This window comes from Carassius carassius, chromosome 43, assembly GCF_963082965.1.
Source record: "Carassius carassius chromosome 43, fCarCar2.1, whole genome shotgun sequence".
Lineage (NCBI taxonomy): Eukaryota > Metazoa > Chordata > Actinopteri > Cypriniformes > Cyprinidae > Carassius > Carassius carassius.
In genome coordinates this window covers 3,859,483-3,877,155 of record NC_081797.1, presented here as the reverse complement: position 1 = coordinate 3,877,155, position 17,673 = coordinate 3,859,483, and the positions used below count along the sequence as shown (strand labels likewise).

The window sequence follows — 17,673 nt, the reverse complement described above, 5'->3', positions numbered from 1 at the left end:
AGCATGCGTCGCTTCCCGGGGCAGGTAAACACAGGATAGTATAACAGGTCACGGTGAACCCCGAAGCGGCCCGCCTCTGAATGTGTGTGTGTGTGTGTCAGCGAGGCGCTCACCTGTACCTGTCATATATCCTTCTCCTTGTCTGCTGTTTGTGCACTATGGTCTCGTGTTTGCTGCCCTACATCCCTCACACACACACACACACACACACACTCTCACCGTCCCTCGGTTGCTATGCCAACAGCCCACTTTTGAGGCGAGAGCGCTTGGAAAAGCATATTCCAGATGTCGGGGGGGAATCTGGGCCCTGTGCTCCCCCTACTGGCCGATACACACACCTGCAGACTGCCGATACATACATTAATAATCATATATGCATTCATCATGAATATATAACATCTACTCCATGTGTGTACCTCAGCACAAGAGAAATCTTCTGTTTCTCTCTGTTTGGTTTCTCCTCGTGCTGGTTTGTGAAAGAGGAACAGTCGCACATTATGGACTGAACATACTGAAGTGCGCAGATGTGAATGGCCAGCTTCTGTATAGTGATTTTCGAGTGAATCAGGATATTTATTAAAAAAATTAAAATTAATAAAACAATAAGAGAAGCTGTACAAGTATAGTTTATTATTTTTTGTCATTTAATTATTTTAGAAAATATTATATACAAGTATTTGATAATATCTTAGTTAAACTGTATAAAAATTGATTATTTAAATCATTACTTGATTGTATTTTTTATTTTAATTGTTTACTTTTAGCAGCTAAATAAACTATTTAAAATAGCAAATAGCAAATATGTGTTTTTATAAATATAAATCATTATTTTATAATCTTTTAATATCAATACATTTTATATGTATTGTTCATTTATTTAAATGTATTTAAAATAATTAATTTAATTCTGTATTTAATTACATTTGTTTAAATATTCATTAATATTCAGTCATTTCTATTTAATTTATTTATAATAAATGTTATAAATATACATCATTATTGTAAAATAAATATACTAATATTCAGTTATTTTTATTTAATTTATTTACAATAAATTAATCGCTTAATACAAATGTAATTATTGTAAATAAAATTACAAATAAAAATGCATATTTAAATTAAATATTATTTGATTTTCCCAGCTTAAACTTATTGGCTCATTGCTATTATAACATGGAAACAGTTTAATTTGTATACATTTTAATTAATTGATTAATTCATTTATATGTAATTATTTTAAATAAATTAAATATTATTTTATTTTAGCAGCTAAAATTAATTTATTTGCTCATTGCTTTTATAAAATGGAAACAGTTTAATTTGTATAAATATTAATTGATTTTCAGTTATTTTAAATAAAATTACAAATTTAAGCATTTTTTTTATAATTTTTTTTAGCAACTAAAATAAACATATTGGCCTATTGCCTTTATAAAATGGCAACATTATATAAGACAAAAGTGTTCAGTGCATATATTTATTTATTTTAAATGACACTTATTTTAATATTATCCATTAGATCATTCAATTATAGACTCATTAATATTAATGTAATTAATGTACCATCATATGTGTTCTGCTGTTTTACATCTACTTCACAAGTGGATCAGATCTGAGAGCCAGATTGATGCGTTTAATAACCAGATTTGAGTCCGGTACTGTTAAAAGAGTTATGAAGATGATATTTATGTTGGCATGTAGGATGACAGCTAAAGTTAAACAGGTTACTGAGCCAAACTTTAGAATAACCTGCAGGCGAGTCACATGTCTACAGTGAATGAATAATTCAGGCCTCAGAGAAGCGTCGACATGTCCTTTATCTGCCCTCGATCGATAGCCAAGGACATGAAAGCAGAGACCGACAGAGAGATACAGAAAGAGAGAGTTCTTTCTCTTTTCTCTGTCCTCATTTCACCTGTTCTCACTCACTGCGGAGGGCTTGGAATTATCATGACATTTTCAGCTTTTCTAACTATACTGATTTGTTATCATTTGCATTGTATTATGCATTAATGTTAGTTATTGATTGCATAGTTGTTTCTGTGTCTATAAAGGCTGAAAACACCCATCATGCACCACCCACTCAAGTTCTGCTCCTTCTTTATTAGTATTTGCATGCAGGAAGAAAAATACCTTAATTTTACCGAAGTTTGTTTATTGTTTTCGACCAGTTGTCTGTAATCAAAAGCTAGAGACTTTTTAAATCAGAAGTCATTTAGGCCACTTGTCATGTGTAAATCTACAATACAGTGATAAATCATGACAGTATTAATGTTGGATGTTCGTCTGATACTGATTCTGATACTGAGGCTTCAAGTTGTCATCTGTTGCTTTGTTACTTGCAAATTCTATTTATTTTTAACATCAGCTTGGGTGCTTTTGTATTCAAACGTTTCTAGTAATCTGTATGTTTATGATGTGTACATTTTAATGTCAATAAATAAAGATAGTACTATGTTTTAGTGACATTTTTCCCAAACGTAAAAAGCTCTAGCAGACAACTGTTGCTATGCTTACCTCCAGAAGCTGTTATAGTCAAACATTTACTACTGCGTCATTTGAAACAGCGATTGAAATTTTTCTTTTGAGATATGCTGAATTTGTGCATTTACTTTTCAAGAGTCTCCAGAGGAGATGAGTTTGTTTCTTCATCAGATTTGGAGAAATGTAGCATTACATCAGTTGCTCACCAATGGATGCTCTGCAGTGAATGGGTGCCGTCAGAATGAGAGTCCAAACAGCTGCTAAAAACATCACAATAATCCTCACCACTCCAGTCCATCAGTTAATGTCTTGTGAAGTGAAAAACTGTGTGTTTGTGATAAACAAATCCATCAAGTTTTTTAAATGTCACTTCTGGGCAAAATACAAGTCCATAATCCTGAAAAAATCCATCCCCTGTTGTCCTCTCACATCAAAACATGTTTGTTTAGAACTGTTTTGTCTTGTAATTGGTATTTGATTTGTGCATATTTCGCTCCTGATTCACACTAGATGACTTTTTCACTACAGGAAGCTTTATTATGGATTATGGACTCATATTTTAGCTGGGAGTAACAGTTTAAAGTTAAGACGTCTCAGTGATGGATTTGTTTATCTCAAACATACAACTTTTCACTTCACAAGACATTAACTGATGGAACGGAGTGGTGAGGATTATTGTGATGTTTTTAGCAGCTGTTTGGACTCTCATTCTGACGGCACCCATTCACATCCATTAGTGAGCAAGTGATGTAATACTACATTTCTCCAAATCTGATTGAGAAACTCATCTACATCTTGGATGACATGTATGTTAGAACATTTTCAGCTATTTTTTTTATTTCTGGGTAAACAATAAATTACCTTCAATAGGGTTCAAACCTTAAATGAGCTTTCAGATGCTAAAACTCACTCCTGCTTTCTCCATCTGTTCTCCATCCTTGACCGTTCACACCATCTTCATGGCAGCTGAATGTGTGTGGGTTTAATAAGATCGGACTAACTCATTAACAGATTCAGCCAATCAGTGCTGCATTCAGCTCACAATTAACCAATTACTGACCACGGTCATGAATGTTTAATGCAGATCTGTTTCTGAAGACTCTCTCCCCTCCAGAGCTGACCTCGTGTCTGTCTCTCTGTCTGTCTGTCTCTCTGTCTGTCTATCTGTCTGTCTGTCTCTTGTGCTCTGCCTGCTCAGTGTTTTTTGTCTCCGCTCCGGCTACGTCTGTGTGTCTTCAACAACACGGCCACAATGCTTCCGGCTTTAGAGGAAATTAACCAAGAACCAAGGATGTTTTCCTGAAACAGATGTGTTGACAGACAGACGCTTCGTGGTTTGTGCGTAAAGCTCCTGCTTCGTCCTCCTGGACCTCAGCCGCTCTCTTTAGACTGGTGGGGATACAGCTGGGAATATGATCTTTTTAGTTATTTAGGCAGTTCACTCAAAAATAACACTTCTGTCCTCATCGACTCACCATCGTGTTCTGTTCTGTTGGACACAGAGTTATTTTGAAGAATGTCCAAACTGCTTTTTTTTCTTCTGTAAAGCAAAAAGCTCCAAAAAGGACACAAAGCAAGCATTTTAAAGTGATCTAAATGAACACAGCTGTTATGTGTTTGTTATGCAATTTAATTTAATTAAATGTTGCTTATCTGACTGTATTCAAAATTACTTTCAGTGAATAGTGATTTAAATGTCAGTATTCTAATTTATTTATTAATTTGTTGTCCACTTCTGGTTTAATGAAAAAAAAGTGTATTTCATTGTTTTTATTATTATTATTATTTTTATTATTTATTTTCATGGTGATTTAAATTTCCGTGTTTTGTATTGTTTTCTTTTTCATTGTTAACTTTTTATGGTGCACGTCTGGCCGTATGCAAAAAGATAGTGAATTGCGAATAATTGAATTTTCATTATTTCGTTTTATTTTATTCATGATGCCCATCTGGCTGTAAAGCAAAATTATTTTCAATGAATATCAATTTAAATTTAAGTGTTGTATTTTATTTTGGTGGTCCACTTCTGGCTTAAGCAAAAAGAACCTCAGAAGAAAACGTCAATGTTTTTATTTTATTTTATTTTGCACTTTTGGCTGTATGTGAAATTTGAGCAATTAGTAATTTAAATTTCAGTGCATTTTTTTTATGCCTGCCTATATGTAAAATGTAGTGATTTAAATTTCATTGTTTTATCTCACATCTGTCTTTGTGAGAGAATAATAAATATATATATATATATATATATATATATATATATATATATATTAGGGGTGTAACGGTACGCAAAAATCACGGTTCGGTACGTACCTCAGTTTTAAAGTCACGGTTCGGTTCATTTTCGGTACAGTAAGGGAAAGAAATGCAAACATTAAACTGCAGGTTGTTTATTACTATAAACTTTTTTTAACAATTTGTTTACACTTTAAATAATTTTTAATAAAATATAAAAAAAGAATAAGAAATTAAATACTGCTGCAGAGTTCTCCACTAAATAAAATACTCTCAGTCTCAAACCAATATCATATAATAAAATATAATGAAAAATATAAATAAATAACTATGATTACTGTCCAGCATTACCAATCCCAGCTTGTAGGTCTGCTCATATTTAAAATATATATATAACTTTTCCAAAGTGTAAAGTGCAGCATGAAGAGTTTCAGTTTTTAGACCTGCTCAGATTTCGTTTTTGCGTTGGACCGATCAGAATTAAGAGCAAAGGTCTGTTTAAATGCCGACGGGAGCTGCGTTTGAATTACAATCGTTTTTTTCCTTGTTGTAGTGATGTTCACACTTGCGTGATGCCTTTTGAAAACCTCAGGCCGGTGACACACTGGCATATTGCACCTGTCAAACATAGTCTATTTTGCCATCAATACTGTTGACGGTGTCCTTTATCAGTAGGCTTTATATTTATGCTCAACATGAAGTATAGATATTGCTGTCGTGAAGGCGCCTCGTGGGAATCCTGTCTTGAAGACAAGATCCTGGTACGGTGGCCGAGACAGCTCAACACGCTGCAACTTAAGAAAACACATGCAAATTGAAAAAACATCAGCAAGTGAAAAAAACATCTTTATCAGTTTGACAACACAAGTGTTGCAAATCATTACAACACATAGCGAAACGCACTGCAAATCCTTCACAACACATGCATACAACGAAAAGCGCTGCAAATACTTCACAACACATATAAACTAAGAAATGCTGCAAAACGTTGCCTGCAAAGTCATTGCCTGATTAGACAGCAAGGCAGCAAGTCACCTGCCTAAGTTTTCGGATGCAGCCTATGTCACCTACAGTAGCAGCAGCGCACCAGCGCCGCGTCAGGCACGATTCTGGTGTGTAAAAACACAGAAAACGCGAAGCAGGTGTCACGCAACTGACACGCAGCAGAAACGCCACGCAGCCAGTGTGTCACCGGCCTTAGAATCAGCTGCAGGGTGGGATTTGCGCTGAACGCGGAGACTTCCGCCACTTAATATGTTCGTTTGGAAACACGAAAATGTATATGTTCTGCACACAAAATACCGCATTCAGTCATTCGGTACACACGTGCACCGTACCGAAAGCCCTGTACCGAAACGGTCCGTCAGTAATTGGTTAAAATTTTTAGAGGACAGTGAAATCGATTTCAGACTTTTTCCTCATAAAGCTATCGTTTGACTTCTGAAGGCTTTGAACATAGTGCATAGTTCATATGGATTACATTTTGGTGCTTTTATGTGCTTTTTGGAGCTTGACAGCTGTGGTCCCCATCCACTTTCATTGTATAGACCATAATGGAAAGGGAACATTTTTCAAACTATCTTCTTTTGCGTCCTACAGGTTTGGAATGAAACAAGAGCAGGCCGTTTGCCATTTTTAAGTGAACTATCCCATGGAGTTCAGAGCAAAGCATCACATTGGCTGTCCCTGCCAGTCTAAAGACAGTCCGATCCTCCCGAATGCCTCTTTTCTCCCTCCTGCTCTCTGTGTTCGACTGTGTGTGCCATTTGCTGTGTTCCTTTACACTATTTGTTTACTCCTTCTCTCTCTTTTGTCTTTCCAGCGCTCATGTTCTCTCTTTGTCCTCAAAGCTTCACCTCTCTGGAAACCAAACGCTTCCTTCCTGGTCTCTTTCTCTTTCTTTTCCGTGGTTGGTTTTCTGTAGAACTATTCTCTGTACGTGCTTTCGTTTAACTCTCCTTTCTTTCTCTCTTTCTGACTGACTGCTGGGTTTCTTGTCTCTCCAGGTGTCTCTCTCTCTCCCTCTCTCTCCTGCAGCTGTGCTGGTTTGGTTGACGTCTCTCTCATGGTTTTGTTTGAGTCTCCAGTCATGCGAATAATCTTCTGCCTTTCCATCACAGAAAAAGCATCTCTCTCTCTTCCACTTACGCTGTCTTTTGTCTCTCTTTCTCCCTCCAGCTGTTACAGTGTCTCAGTTTTGTCTGTATCCGTGTGCCGTCTTCGTGGCTTTTCTATGTTCATCCTGTAGTTGTTTTGTTGTGTCTCTCTCTCTCAGTCTTTCTGTTTGTGTCTGATCATTCAGTTTCATTCAGATGTCAGCATTTGTCCTCTTCAGTTTCTCTGTCTATCTCTGCGCTTTTGACCCTCGCTCTGGTTTAGCTTGGTCCTGTCAACTAGTTTAGTAGTTTAGTCAAACATTAAAGGGATGTTTAGGGGATGTTCAGTACAAATTATGCTTGATTGACAGCATTTGTGGAATGATATCTCTTAAAGTACCACAAAAAAACCAACAAAAAAAACCCCTAACTTATGTTATCTGTCTACAAACGTTTTTGATAAAAACATGAGCTTGCTTTCTACTTTTAAACATTTTGTTTTTATTTAATTGTATTTAATTTTGTTTAATTCTTTTCCAAAATATGCAAATCAGAATATTTTAGTCAATACACATTTTGTTTATTTAGTACAAAAATATTTTGTGTGGCAATAGACATTTTATTTTATTTTTTTTAAACATACTGTCGAGCCAAAAAAAAAAAAGTATATAAATATTTTTCTTTGACAATAGACTTTTATTTTATTTTATTTTTTATTTTTTTTATATGTTTTTCCTTTAGTAATACACATTTTAATTTTGTTTTATTAATTTTTTTAAGTGGAGATATGTTTTCTGTGGCTTCAAACCTTTATTTTTATTATTTTATTTTATTTTTAACTTTAAAGGAGCGATAAATCTGTTATTTTTGTTTATTTTAGAGATGAGTCATAATTATCACTGTGGCAATATGCATTTTATTTGTATTTATTGTTTTTTATTTTTATTTGAATGGAGTAGTGATTCAAAATTATTTCCTGTAGCATTAAATAGCTTCTTTTTTTATCAAAATTACTTTCTGTGGCAGTACACATTAATTGTATTTATTCCTTATGTAACAATAAACATGATCTATAATGGAGTCACAAGTAATGAGATAATTATTTTCTGTGGTAATATCACAAATACCTATCAATCATCTTCTCTTGTGCTGAACCCGTAATATCCCTCTAAGTAGATTTGCAGGCTATCCGTCCCAATGCGACTTCGGACACCAATCCTTGGAAAACACAATGGACCGCACCATGACACGATGAACTGACAGCGTTCTATGCTTGCTGAGACATTAATAACCCTGAATATTTGCCATTGTATGGTGTCTTTTATGTTTTTGTTTTTTTTTGGGCTGTGCTACAGTGTTAACTGAAGTAACATTTTGTCCCACAATGCTTTTATGTTTTGTGACAAGAAAAGTTTGAACTATGTGATTTTTCTTTTCTATTTCTCCGTCGTGGCTTTGTTTTATTGTGTTCAAGAAAACGCACTCTCATGCTTGTTATTAATTTGTCCTGTTCGTTTCTAAACTTTGTGACGAAGCCAGTCAGAATACCACAAGTCGGCGCTCAAAGAGGTCAAAAGGTCGTCTGGGTTTGAAGGTTTGATTCTGTGGCAAAGAGAAAGAAACGCAGGGCAAGTCACACGTGACTGGTATTTTTAGTGATCTCTGTTTGTCTCTCTCTCTCTCTCACTCTGCAGTAGGAATATGGGGAATAAGCCAGTTAACAGTCCTAAGGGTCACCCGCCAGACGCCGATGGCCATTCCTCAGTGACTGACCTTGCCAACTCCCTCACTGGAGACATGGTGATGGTAGGAAACTGTGTTTGCATGAAGCTCCTGGTCCCAAATAGTCTCTCTTATGGCCGTCATGAATTCTGAATCACACTGCAATTCATTCGGCCCTCTCAGACAGGAAGAAGTAGCCAGGGGATTATTAATTAGACAAAAAAATGATTTGCTGAAGGGCATCGATTGATAAATATGTGCTTCTTTTGGTATTTAAATACCTGCAGCGTGTCTCAGAACTCTCAAGGCAAGACACTGCAGGGAAACATATTTTTTAATGTAATAGTCAGTTTTGTATGTTATTTTGTTTCCACCACAGTATAAAAATGCACACACACACAAAAAAGGATTGAAAATTGCAATTCTAAGTTCTAAGCAGTTCTGAGAAGAAAAAGACAGAATTGTGATATAGACAGTCGCAGTTAATTTTTTGCAGTTTTTATTCTGTGGTGAAAACAAAAATTAATTGCGAGATATAAACTCAGAATTGATATAAAGTCAGAATTGTGGGCTGAAAAGTCGTAATAAGCTTTTTTTTTTTCATTCCATGGTGGGGAAGAAAATGCACGATGTAAACAGAATTCTGAGAAAAAAGTCTTTGTAATTCAGATTTTTTTTTTCTTAGAACTTTACTTTTTTATTTCTGCAGTAGAAACCGATATTGGGCTATTTGTTATTTCGTTTTGTTTTAGACTAGTGAAAAAAAATATAATAATGTAACCCTGGAGCATAAAAGCAGTCTTTAATCACTGGGGTATATTTGCAGCAATAGCCTACAATATATATGTATGGGTCAAAATAAAAATAACAATTCTTTAATGCCAAAAACCATTAGGATATTAAGTAAAGATCATGTTCCATGAAGAATTTTTGTACATTTTCTACCATACATATATCAAAACATAATTTTTGATTAGTAATATGCATTGCTAAGAACTTCATTTGCACAACTTTAATGATGATTTTCTCAATGTTTAGATTTTCAAATAGTTTTATCTCAGCCAAATATTGTCCGATCATAACAAACCATACATCAATGGAAAGTTTCCAATGATGCCAAAATATCCACTTAAAAAATAAAAAAACCCCTTATGACTGGTTTTGTGGTCCAGGGGCACAAACTGACTTTCAAGCATTGTATTGTGCTGTATCTATTTGCATATCCTGAAGATTTTTACAGAGGGGTTTGTTCATACATCATTTGCCTGATTAAAACAACATTTTATTCCTAAAAACATTCAACTATTTTTTCTTTTCTGTCTGTTGACAGTATTTTCTGATTGATGGAGTGATAAAAATAGATATGCAAATCCCCTCTGTAAAAACCTCTAACTCTAATACATCAACAAAATGAAACAAAAAATTTGAATCTGGCTTCATCCAGTGTTCAGATTACATTTCTGAAAATGTATGCAAATTAGTGCATATTTAATAAGATAATGCATTCATTTACATATTTAAAACTGTACAAAAGAAATGGGCAATTCTCGGTTTAATCAATCAACTGTGGAAGTATAGAAATATCTGTTATTCACCTGTAGTGTATTGCCCTAAACCTCTAAAGATGACGCTCTCTTTAGTTGTCTCCGGGGTCAGAAGACGATGATCACGAGGGCCCCGTGAGCGAGAAACTGGGCAGGATTCAGTTCAGCTTGGGCTACAGCTTCCAAGACACGACTCTGACGGTGAAGATACTCAAAGGTCAAGACCTGCCCGCTAAAGACTTCTCTGGGACGTCCGACCCCTTCGTCAAAATCTACCTGCTGCCTGACAGAAAGCACAAACTCGAGACCAAAATCAAGAGGAAAAATCTCAACCCTCACTGGAACGAAACCTTCCTGTTTGAAGGTCAGTTGTGGATCTGCTTCTAGTTAAAACAATTCTCTCATTTATTCTCTTATAAGAGTCTCTCACTTGATAAAATTACAAATGATAGTATATTTTAGATATTTAATTAATCTCACAAAACCTATAAAGAATATGTTTTGTTCATAATTCATCCCAAATTACAAAGAAAGAAAATATGTTTTTCTTAAAAAACATTCATTATTATTATTATTATTATTATTATTGCAGTTAATGATTTTAGATAAATTAATAGAATATTTTATTATAAATTATAAAATAAATTATATTAAAAGACGGTTACATAATTAAGGTTATAGATTTGATTTCCAGGCAATAAATGGATAATAATAATAATTATTATTATTATTATAATTGTTAATATTGTTATTATAAAATAAATTATTATTGACATTACTATTACTATTATTATTATATTACTATATAACTTATATTGATATAACAAATTAAAGGATTTTTCTTTCTAATATAATGAATTAACATTATTATTATTATTATTATTAATTTAAAATAAATTATAATTAATATTTTACTTAATATTACTTAAATTGCTAAAACAATTTAAATGATATTATATTTATTATATAATAATAATAATCATCAACAATAATCAATTTATGATTTTATTATCATATAATACATATATTTTTCTAATATAATGTATTAACATAATAATAATAATTATTATTATTAATTTAAAATTAATTATAATTCATATTTTATTGATATATTACTTAAATTGCTAAAACAATTTAAATTATACATTATTTCTTATATATATATATATATATATATATATATATATATCTCATAATAATAATAATTATTATTATTATTTCAAATATTTGCATTCCTATAGTTCAAACAGTAGAGCAAGGCAGTTGCAACAAAAAATTGTGTTCCTTGAATGCAATGCAAGTCGCTTTGGATAAAATGCATAAATGATATTATACATAAATAGTATATAAATAAAGTATTTATATATCATGGTGATATTTGTTATACTGCCTTTCATTTCTGTTGGTTGAAATTTTTTTTTTTTTTATACAATTGTAAACAATTATTCACTGTAATACTGAAAACAATACTGTATTAGAATGTTATAAGAATCAGTATGACATAATATTATTTAAAAAAGCCTGTAGAAGTAAAATACTGAGACTTTATACAAGAATGAGAGGGGCTTTATTAGTTGTTTTTAACATGACACTAATGAGAATTTAAGGAAGACGTATATCTGATTGTCAGGAAAATAAAGTCACAATGCAAAAATGTTTCTGGTTTTACTATGTGAAACATTTTCTTTTGGGATGAAGTATGTCCTGCTTTCATCATTCGGGATGAATCCAATCTCCTCAGGGTTCCCGTATGAGAAGGTGCGTGAACGAACGCTGTATCTCCAGGTGCTGGATTACGATCGGTTCAGCCGTAACGACCCGATCGGAGAGGTCTCGATTCCTCTGAATAAAGTGGAGCTCGGACAGCTGAAGACGTTCTGGAAGGATCTCAAACCCTGCAGTGATGGCAGCGTGAGTCACGTTCCATGCAATCAAAGCGGATGTGAAAAATCTCCAAAACCTAACCCCGATGGCACTGTTTTCTGAAAAACTTCACTCTCAAATCTCATTCAGGCTTGTGTGTGTGTTATAGGGAAGTCGTGGAGATCTGCTGTTGTCTCTGTGTTATAACCCCACTGCCAACACCATCACTGTTAACATCATAAAAGCTCGCAACCTCAAAGCCATGGACATCGGGGGCGCCTCAGGTACACGTATAACAACAAAGACATAAACATGGGCTGAGACGTCAGCTGCATGTGTCATTTGCATAACCTCTGCTTCTTTGATTGGCTGCAGACCCGTATGTAAAAGTATGGCTAATGCACAAAGACAAGCGAGTGGAGAAGAAGAAGACAGTCACCATCAAACGCTGCCTGAACCCCATCTTTAACGAGTCCTTCCCTTTTGACGTGCCCGCACATGTTCTCCGAGAGACCACCATCATCATCACGGTCATGGACAAGGATCGACTGAGCCGCAATGATGTCATTGGAAAGGTGCTTCCTTTATATATTATGATCCACTTATTTGCGTACCGACATGGTTGAAATTAATCACCATTATAGATTGACTCACTGTAATACTGTATAAGATTTCCCTTCGAGCTAAAAGCAAAACTTAAAACTATGATGCTCTATTCAATGACAGCGCATTCACTTACTTGCCAGCAACCCACCAAAATAAAAATTAGCTGATTTTAGCTTTAATAATAATTTTACTTCTCGTTTTTTTGCACCCTCAGATTCCAGATTTTCAAAAAGTTGTATAGCGACACATACATTTACAGTAAATACAACTAATAAAATTTGAAAACACAAATTTGTAGTACTTTATTAAAAAACAGCAGCATTAAACTAAATATTTTGCTAAAGAAGAAGTTAAATGCAGGAAATGTATCTTTTTAATGAATCGCTTAATCTTAATCTTTTTATAAATTGTTTAATTCAAAATACACCATCCAACTGACTGACTAACTGAATAAAATTAATCAATCCTCCCAGTTCATTTTTGAAAGATTTTATATCAAATATGATATATTTAGTCTAATTGCATATATAATATTATATATTTCAAATTCTAATATCATACATTAAACACATTTTTTTATTAATAATTTAAAAGGGTTGGGAATTGGTCCTATTTTTAAAACAAAATATTAGAAACAAATGATTTCCATGACGTTTGTTTTTTCTTGAACATCTAACAATTCTTGAACATCTAAATTCATTCACTGTTGCAGAACATTGTGTTAAATTCCTTTGACCGTGTTTTTGGCATCACGGTTCAGCAGTCGTACTGAATCAAAAGAGGCAAGACAACAGAAAATGGGGTTCTTCAAAACTACTAAAAGAATCATTAATGGAATCATTTAGTGGAATTGGAAACGAGTCGTTAAATTCTTTACGATAACCCACCTGGTTTTGAAAAGAGCGGGAACCCTGCTGTGCCGTTCAGTCTTGTTTACCATCATCTCTTTCTCTTTCGTTCTCTCTCTCAGATCTACTTGTCATGGAAGAGCGGTCCTGCCGAGGTCAAACACTGGAAGGATATGTTGAGCCGGCCACGCACAAACGTGGCACAGTGGCACACCCTCAAAGCCTGATTCGCCCTCTCCATTGACCACCCAACCCCCCCGAACCCCCTTTGACCCGAAACCCCGTCCTTATGCACAAGACTAACTTGCTGCCAGACGGCACAACACGGGTACTATTAGCCATCCACTCTTGTAACCTTTAACCTATGAGCTTCTCTCTCCACTTTGGTCTTCATTTACTCTGGTAACCTGTAGTCCAAATGCCTGCTTATTAGCTAATTACGCCAACGGTTCTTTTGTGCATTAGCATCCGCTCTGGACTCTGGGATAGTCGCTAAATCCAACAAAGCCATTTAAAGATGCTCTGAGAGCGTTCGCGCCGCAACTACACGTTACCAGGATGCCGTTTCCTTCCTGTTTTGTTTTTATAGCCCTATTCCCCTGTGTTCCTCAGGCTGGAGAGGTCTGACATCTTTAGGATGTGTGAATGCATCAGCTGGGCCCCGTCCCCCGTCTCATCAAACCTCGCGTCTAGACCCGGAGGCTCATGGGAGCTCATTTGGCAGCCTTTAAATTGGCCACTGCTGAAACGGATAGAGTCGCAGGAACTCTGGGAGTTGTATTTTTCCAGGTCTCAGACGTCCCGTGCGAGTAATTAAAGCCATGAGGGCAAACGAGACGCCCTCTTTCCATTAGCAGCCCCTCGGTTGTTTAAGTCTCCATTTATAGTTGTTTTTCTCGCAATCCCTGACCTCTCTAAGCTTTTTTCCGTGTCTTTCCCACTTGACCTGATTTTCCGTATCTTTGTTCCTTCCTTCTTGCTCTCTCTCTCTCTCTCTCTCTCTCTCTCTCTCTCTCTCTATCTATGCTCTCTTTTGTCTTCTAAGTAAACAGCTCCGATTGGTTCAGCTGAAAGCTGCAGACATTGAAACCTTACACCATCTGGAGACTTAAAGACAGCAAAATTAACTCCATCCTAGTCTCTTTTGCTTTTTTTCTCTGTGGTTTCTCTTTATCGCTGGCACAGTAGTAGTGAAGTCCCTCTTTTTCTCGGGATTGTCGTCTGTGTGCTGTGAGTGACGTGTCGTATATCCAACCGAAATATCATAAAAAAACACTAACCACCAGGATGGAAAAAGAAAACGACTTTCTTGAAGGATCGTTCCAGGTCTTCTGGGATGGAATCCGGATGAAAGAAAAAAAAGTACACGCATACAAAAAAAATCTTGATGTCATCTATTTTTCATCAAAAGGACATTTGAAGAAACCAATCAGAATTGTTCTTCCAGATTTGCTGTGAAATATAGAAGCAAAAAGTTGATTTTGCGCCCAGGTGCGCTGGGATAGTTCTCGCCACACTTTGCTCTAGTGACGTGTTTCTTTGTGTGTGTATGTGTGTGTGTCTGCGCGCAGATAGGGGCTCATATTTTACAGAAACCCTCCAGTTAACGGAAAAACCTGCCTTTACCCGTGTATGTGTGTGTATGAGACCGTTTCAGGACGTAGTGGGGATGAAACTCACGGAAACATGACATGGTCACGATTTATCCCAAAAATCAACAGAAAAAAAACACCAAATTTTATTTTGAATAAAGAAAATGTATTGAAAAATGTAAAGAAAATTTATTGTGATATTATTTTCATGAAAAACACATTTACCTCCAAATGCTCATACTATAAATAACTAATAATTCACATTAAATGTAAAAATTAAAGGCTGTACCATGATATATATACTGTATATATATATATATATAAATTGGGTATTAAGCACATTTTCACCCAATTTTCATTAAATTATTTCATTTCTTCTGTAATTCTTGCTATTCTAAATGTTGATTCTGATTACCTTAATACATGTTTTTCTTTCTAAAAAATGCAAACATTAAAGCTGTGCAATTAATATTACTGCACACAATGTATGAATATTTTACTATTTAAATAATGCATAATTTTACATGGAGATAATGGAGTAAAATGTGCTTAATTGTCAAGAAAATAATATCACAATTGCCAAAAAGGTTAATGGCCTGAAAAAGACGGCTTTATTTTCTTTACGCAAATATATATATAATTTCTTTCTTTTGATTGTGAGGACCCTGTCATGTTCCTGACAGGTTTTGTGAGATTCACCTGTGTGTGTATTACAGCATTAATGTGTATCTTCATTGATGTTAAAAATAATCAAAGTGTGTGTGAATATGCTGCTCTATTTTCTCATGGCTTCCTTCCGTCTTATTATGAGACACTTTTTCTCTTTCCTCAGAAGAGAGTTGGAGAATTGTGAGCTGCACTTTTTAATGGTGTATCACTGAGAAATATAATAGTAATTGTTAATACAATAATAAATAGTTTTTGTAATTTAAGAGAGGAGTGTTTTAAAGAGCAAACGTTGCGTTCGGGGAGACTGGACTATGCTGGACAGACGATCTCTCTCAGTTAAATGCTTTGTTATTCTGTATATGTGATTGGTATGTGTGTGTGTTTGTCATGACCGTGTCATTTATGCAGACCGGCTGCTTGCGGCAGGACGAGGCATGTGTTAGCGTGAGGTGTGGCGTTGCCATGGGGTCACTATGGGGACGGAGTGAGTGTGCAATAGTGGAGAGACGCTCAGCTTGACATCGAGACACAGAAGCAGAGGACGCCATCCAATTTCTCACTCCCGCTCAAGAATAACTAGTTATTCTGGGCTGAGACCTTGATCAGGACAGACTGTTTTGCACATAAATGTCAAGAGCTATAAAAATGTTTTTTAAAACTCAGTAACAATAGCAATAGCAAAACATGATCCAGAACAGCCTAAAATATAGCAAAATGCCTCCATTTATGGCTGCCAAATTTGATGTGAGATTAATGCATGTTTAATATTAAATTTATTTAGTAAAGTTGGGCCTTTTAACATGGGGGGGTCAATGGAACTGATTCTCTTTTGGAGCCAGTCTCTAGCAGCCAGTCAATGAATTGCAGTTTATATCACTTCTGTGTTGGATTCAAGAGAGAGACCTCAAAATTGCACCATCATGAGAGTGCACTGTTGTGTAGAGTAAAACAACTTTTAGTGGGAATTTTCAGCACTGTTCATTTCTTTAGCTGTTTAAGATTTATTATTGGTGTTAAACAAACTGCAAGTTGAATAAAATCACCAGAAAACCTCATATTTTCAGCCATTTGATTCTAGAATGTCCATGCCGAGGCGGATCTTTGGCAGATAGGAGGCAGCTATGAAGAGCGTCTTCCAGACTGTATTTAAGGGTCCGCAGTACATCTGCTTTCAGCCGAGAGCCATCTCAGATCAGTGGAGCGTTTAATAGAGCGCTCTAATGTGCTCGATGTAATCAGATAATAGTACCACTTAAATTGTGTTGTGTTTGTGTTCATTCTCCATATCCTAGCCTTTAGCGTACACAAATGTTGTGATGCAACATCTGCTGAGTGTGCACATATGAGCCAAACTTGAGCACTTTGTCAGTGTGTATGTGTGTGTGCAGGTGCTGTCTGGGTCACCTTGTTTTTCACTTCGCCAATCGAAGCCGGTTGAACGTCGCACATGTGTATTTGTGCCTGCATATGTGTGTAAGCGGTGTTTCTGTCACACTTATGCTGATGATGACTGGAGAAAGTGAATATTGAGTCAGTGAATCACTCTTTGAGTTCTGAACTGTTTAACGTCTGTAATGTGTGTCAGACAACAAACCTCATTTTAACACATGCTTTTCAAATGTATGTTAAGTTGAAGGTGAGGTTTTATGTTCAGAGCCTATAAGTAAGCCAGTAGTAGTTTGATTTCATGAAGATTGTGAGTCTGTTGTTGTAGCAGCTCGGCATGTCTACATCTCGCTCAAGCAATGGAGTGAGTTTGAGTTACTTTTTTATTAAGAATGGAAAACCCTAGTAACCACCAAGAACAATCTAGCACCCACCTAGCAACCACCCTTAGCATCTTAACGATGGTCCAGAACAGCCTAGTATCCACCTAGAAAACATTCAGAATACTCTAGCAGCCATAAAGAACAGCCTTGCATCCGCCTAGAAATCATCCTCAACACCCTAGCAACCATCTAGAACGCCCTTACAAGTCACCAGAACAGTCTTACAACCAATCCTAAACACCATAACA

The 17,673-nt window shown here is 35.4% G+C and overlaps 1 protein-coding gene across 3 annotated transcripts in view; it reads left to right on the top strand.

The window, feature by feature from the left end:
- The window catches only part of syt7a (synaptotagmin VIIa), a 136,169-nt gene extending 120,930 nt beyond the window's left edge, over window positions 1-15,239 (top strand). For all 3 annotated transcript variants that reach the window (XM_059536893.1, XM_059536892.1, XM_059536891.1), the window contains 6 exons: window positions 8,507-8,618; window positions 10,175-10,442; window positions 11,820-11,989; window positions 12,111-12,225; window positions 12,317-12,516; window positions 13,518-15,239. In XM_059536893.1, coding sequence (XP_059392876.1) covers window positions 8,507-8,618; window positions 10,175-10,442; window positions 11,820-11,989; window positions 12,111-12,225; window positions 12,317-12,516; window positions 13,518-13,622 — 970 coding nt within the window. In that variant the 3' untranslated portion in view covers window positions 13,623-15,239. The remainder of the gene's footprint in view (window positions 1-8,506; window positions 8,619-10,174; window positions 10,443-11,819; window positions 11,990-12,110; window positions 12,226-12,316; window positions 12,517-13,517) is intronic.
- The last annotated feature ends 2,434 nt before the right edge of the window (window positions 15,240-17,673 follow it).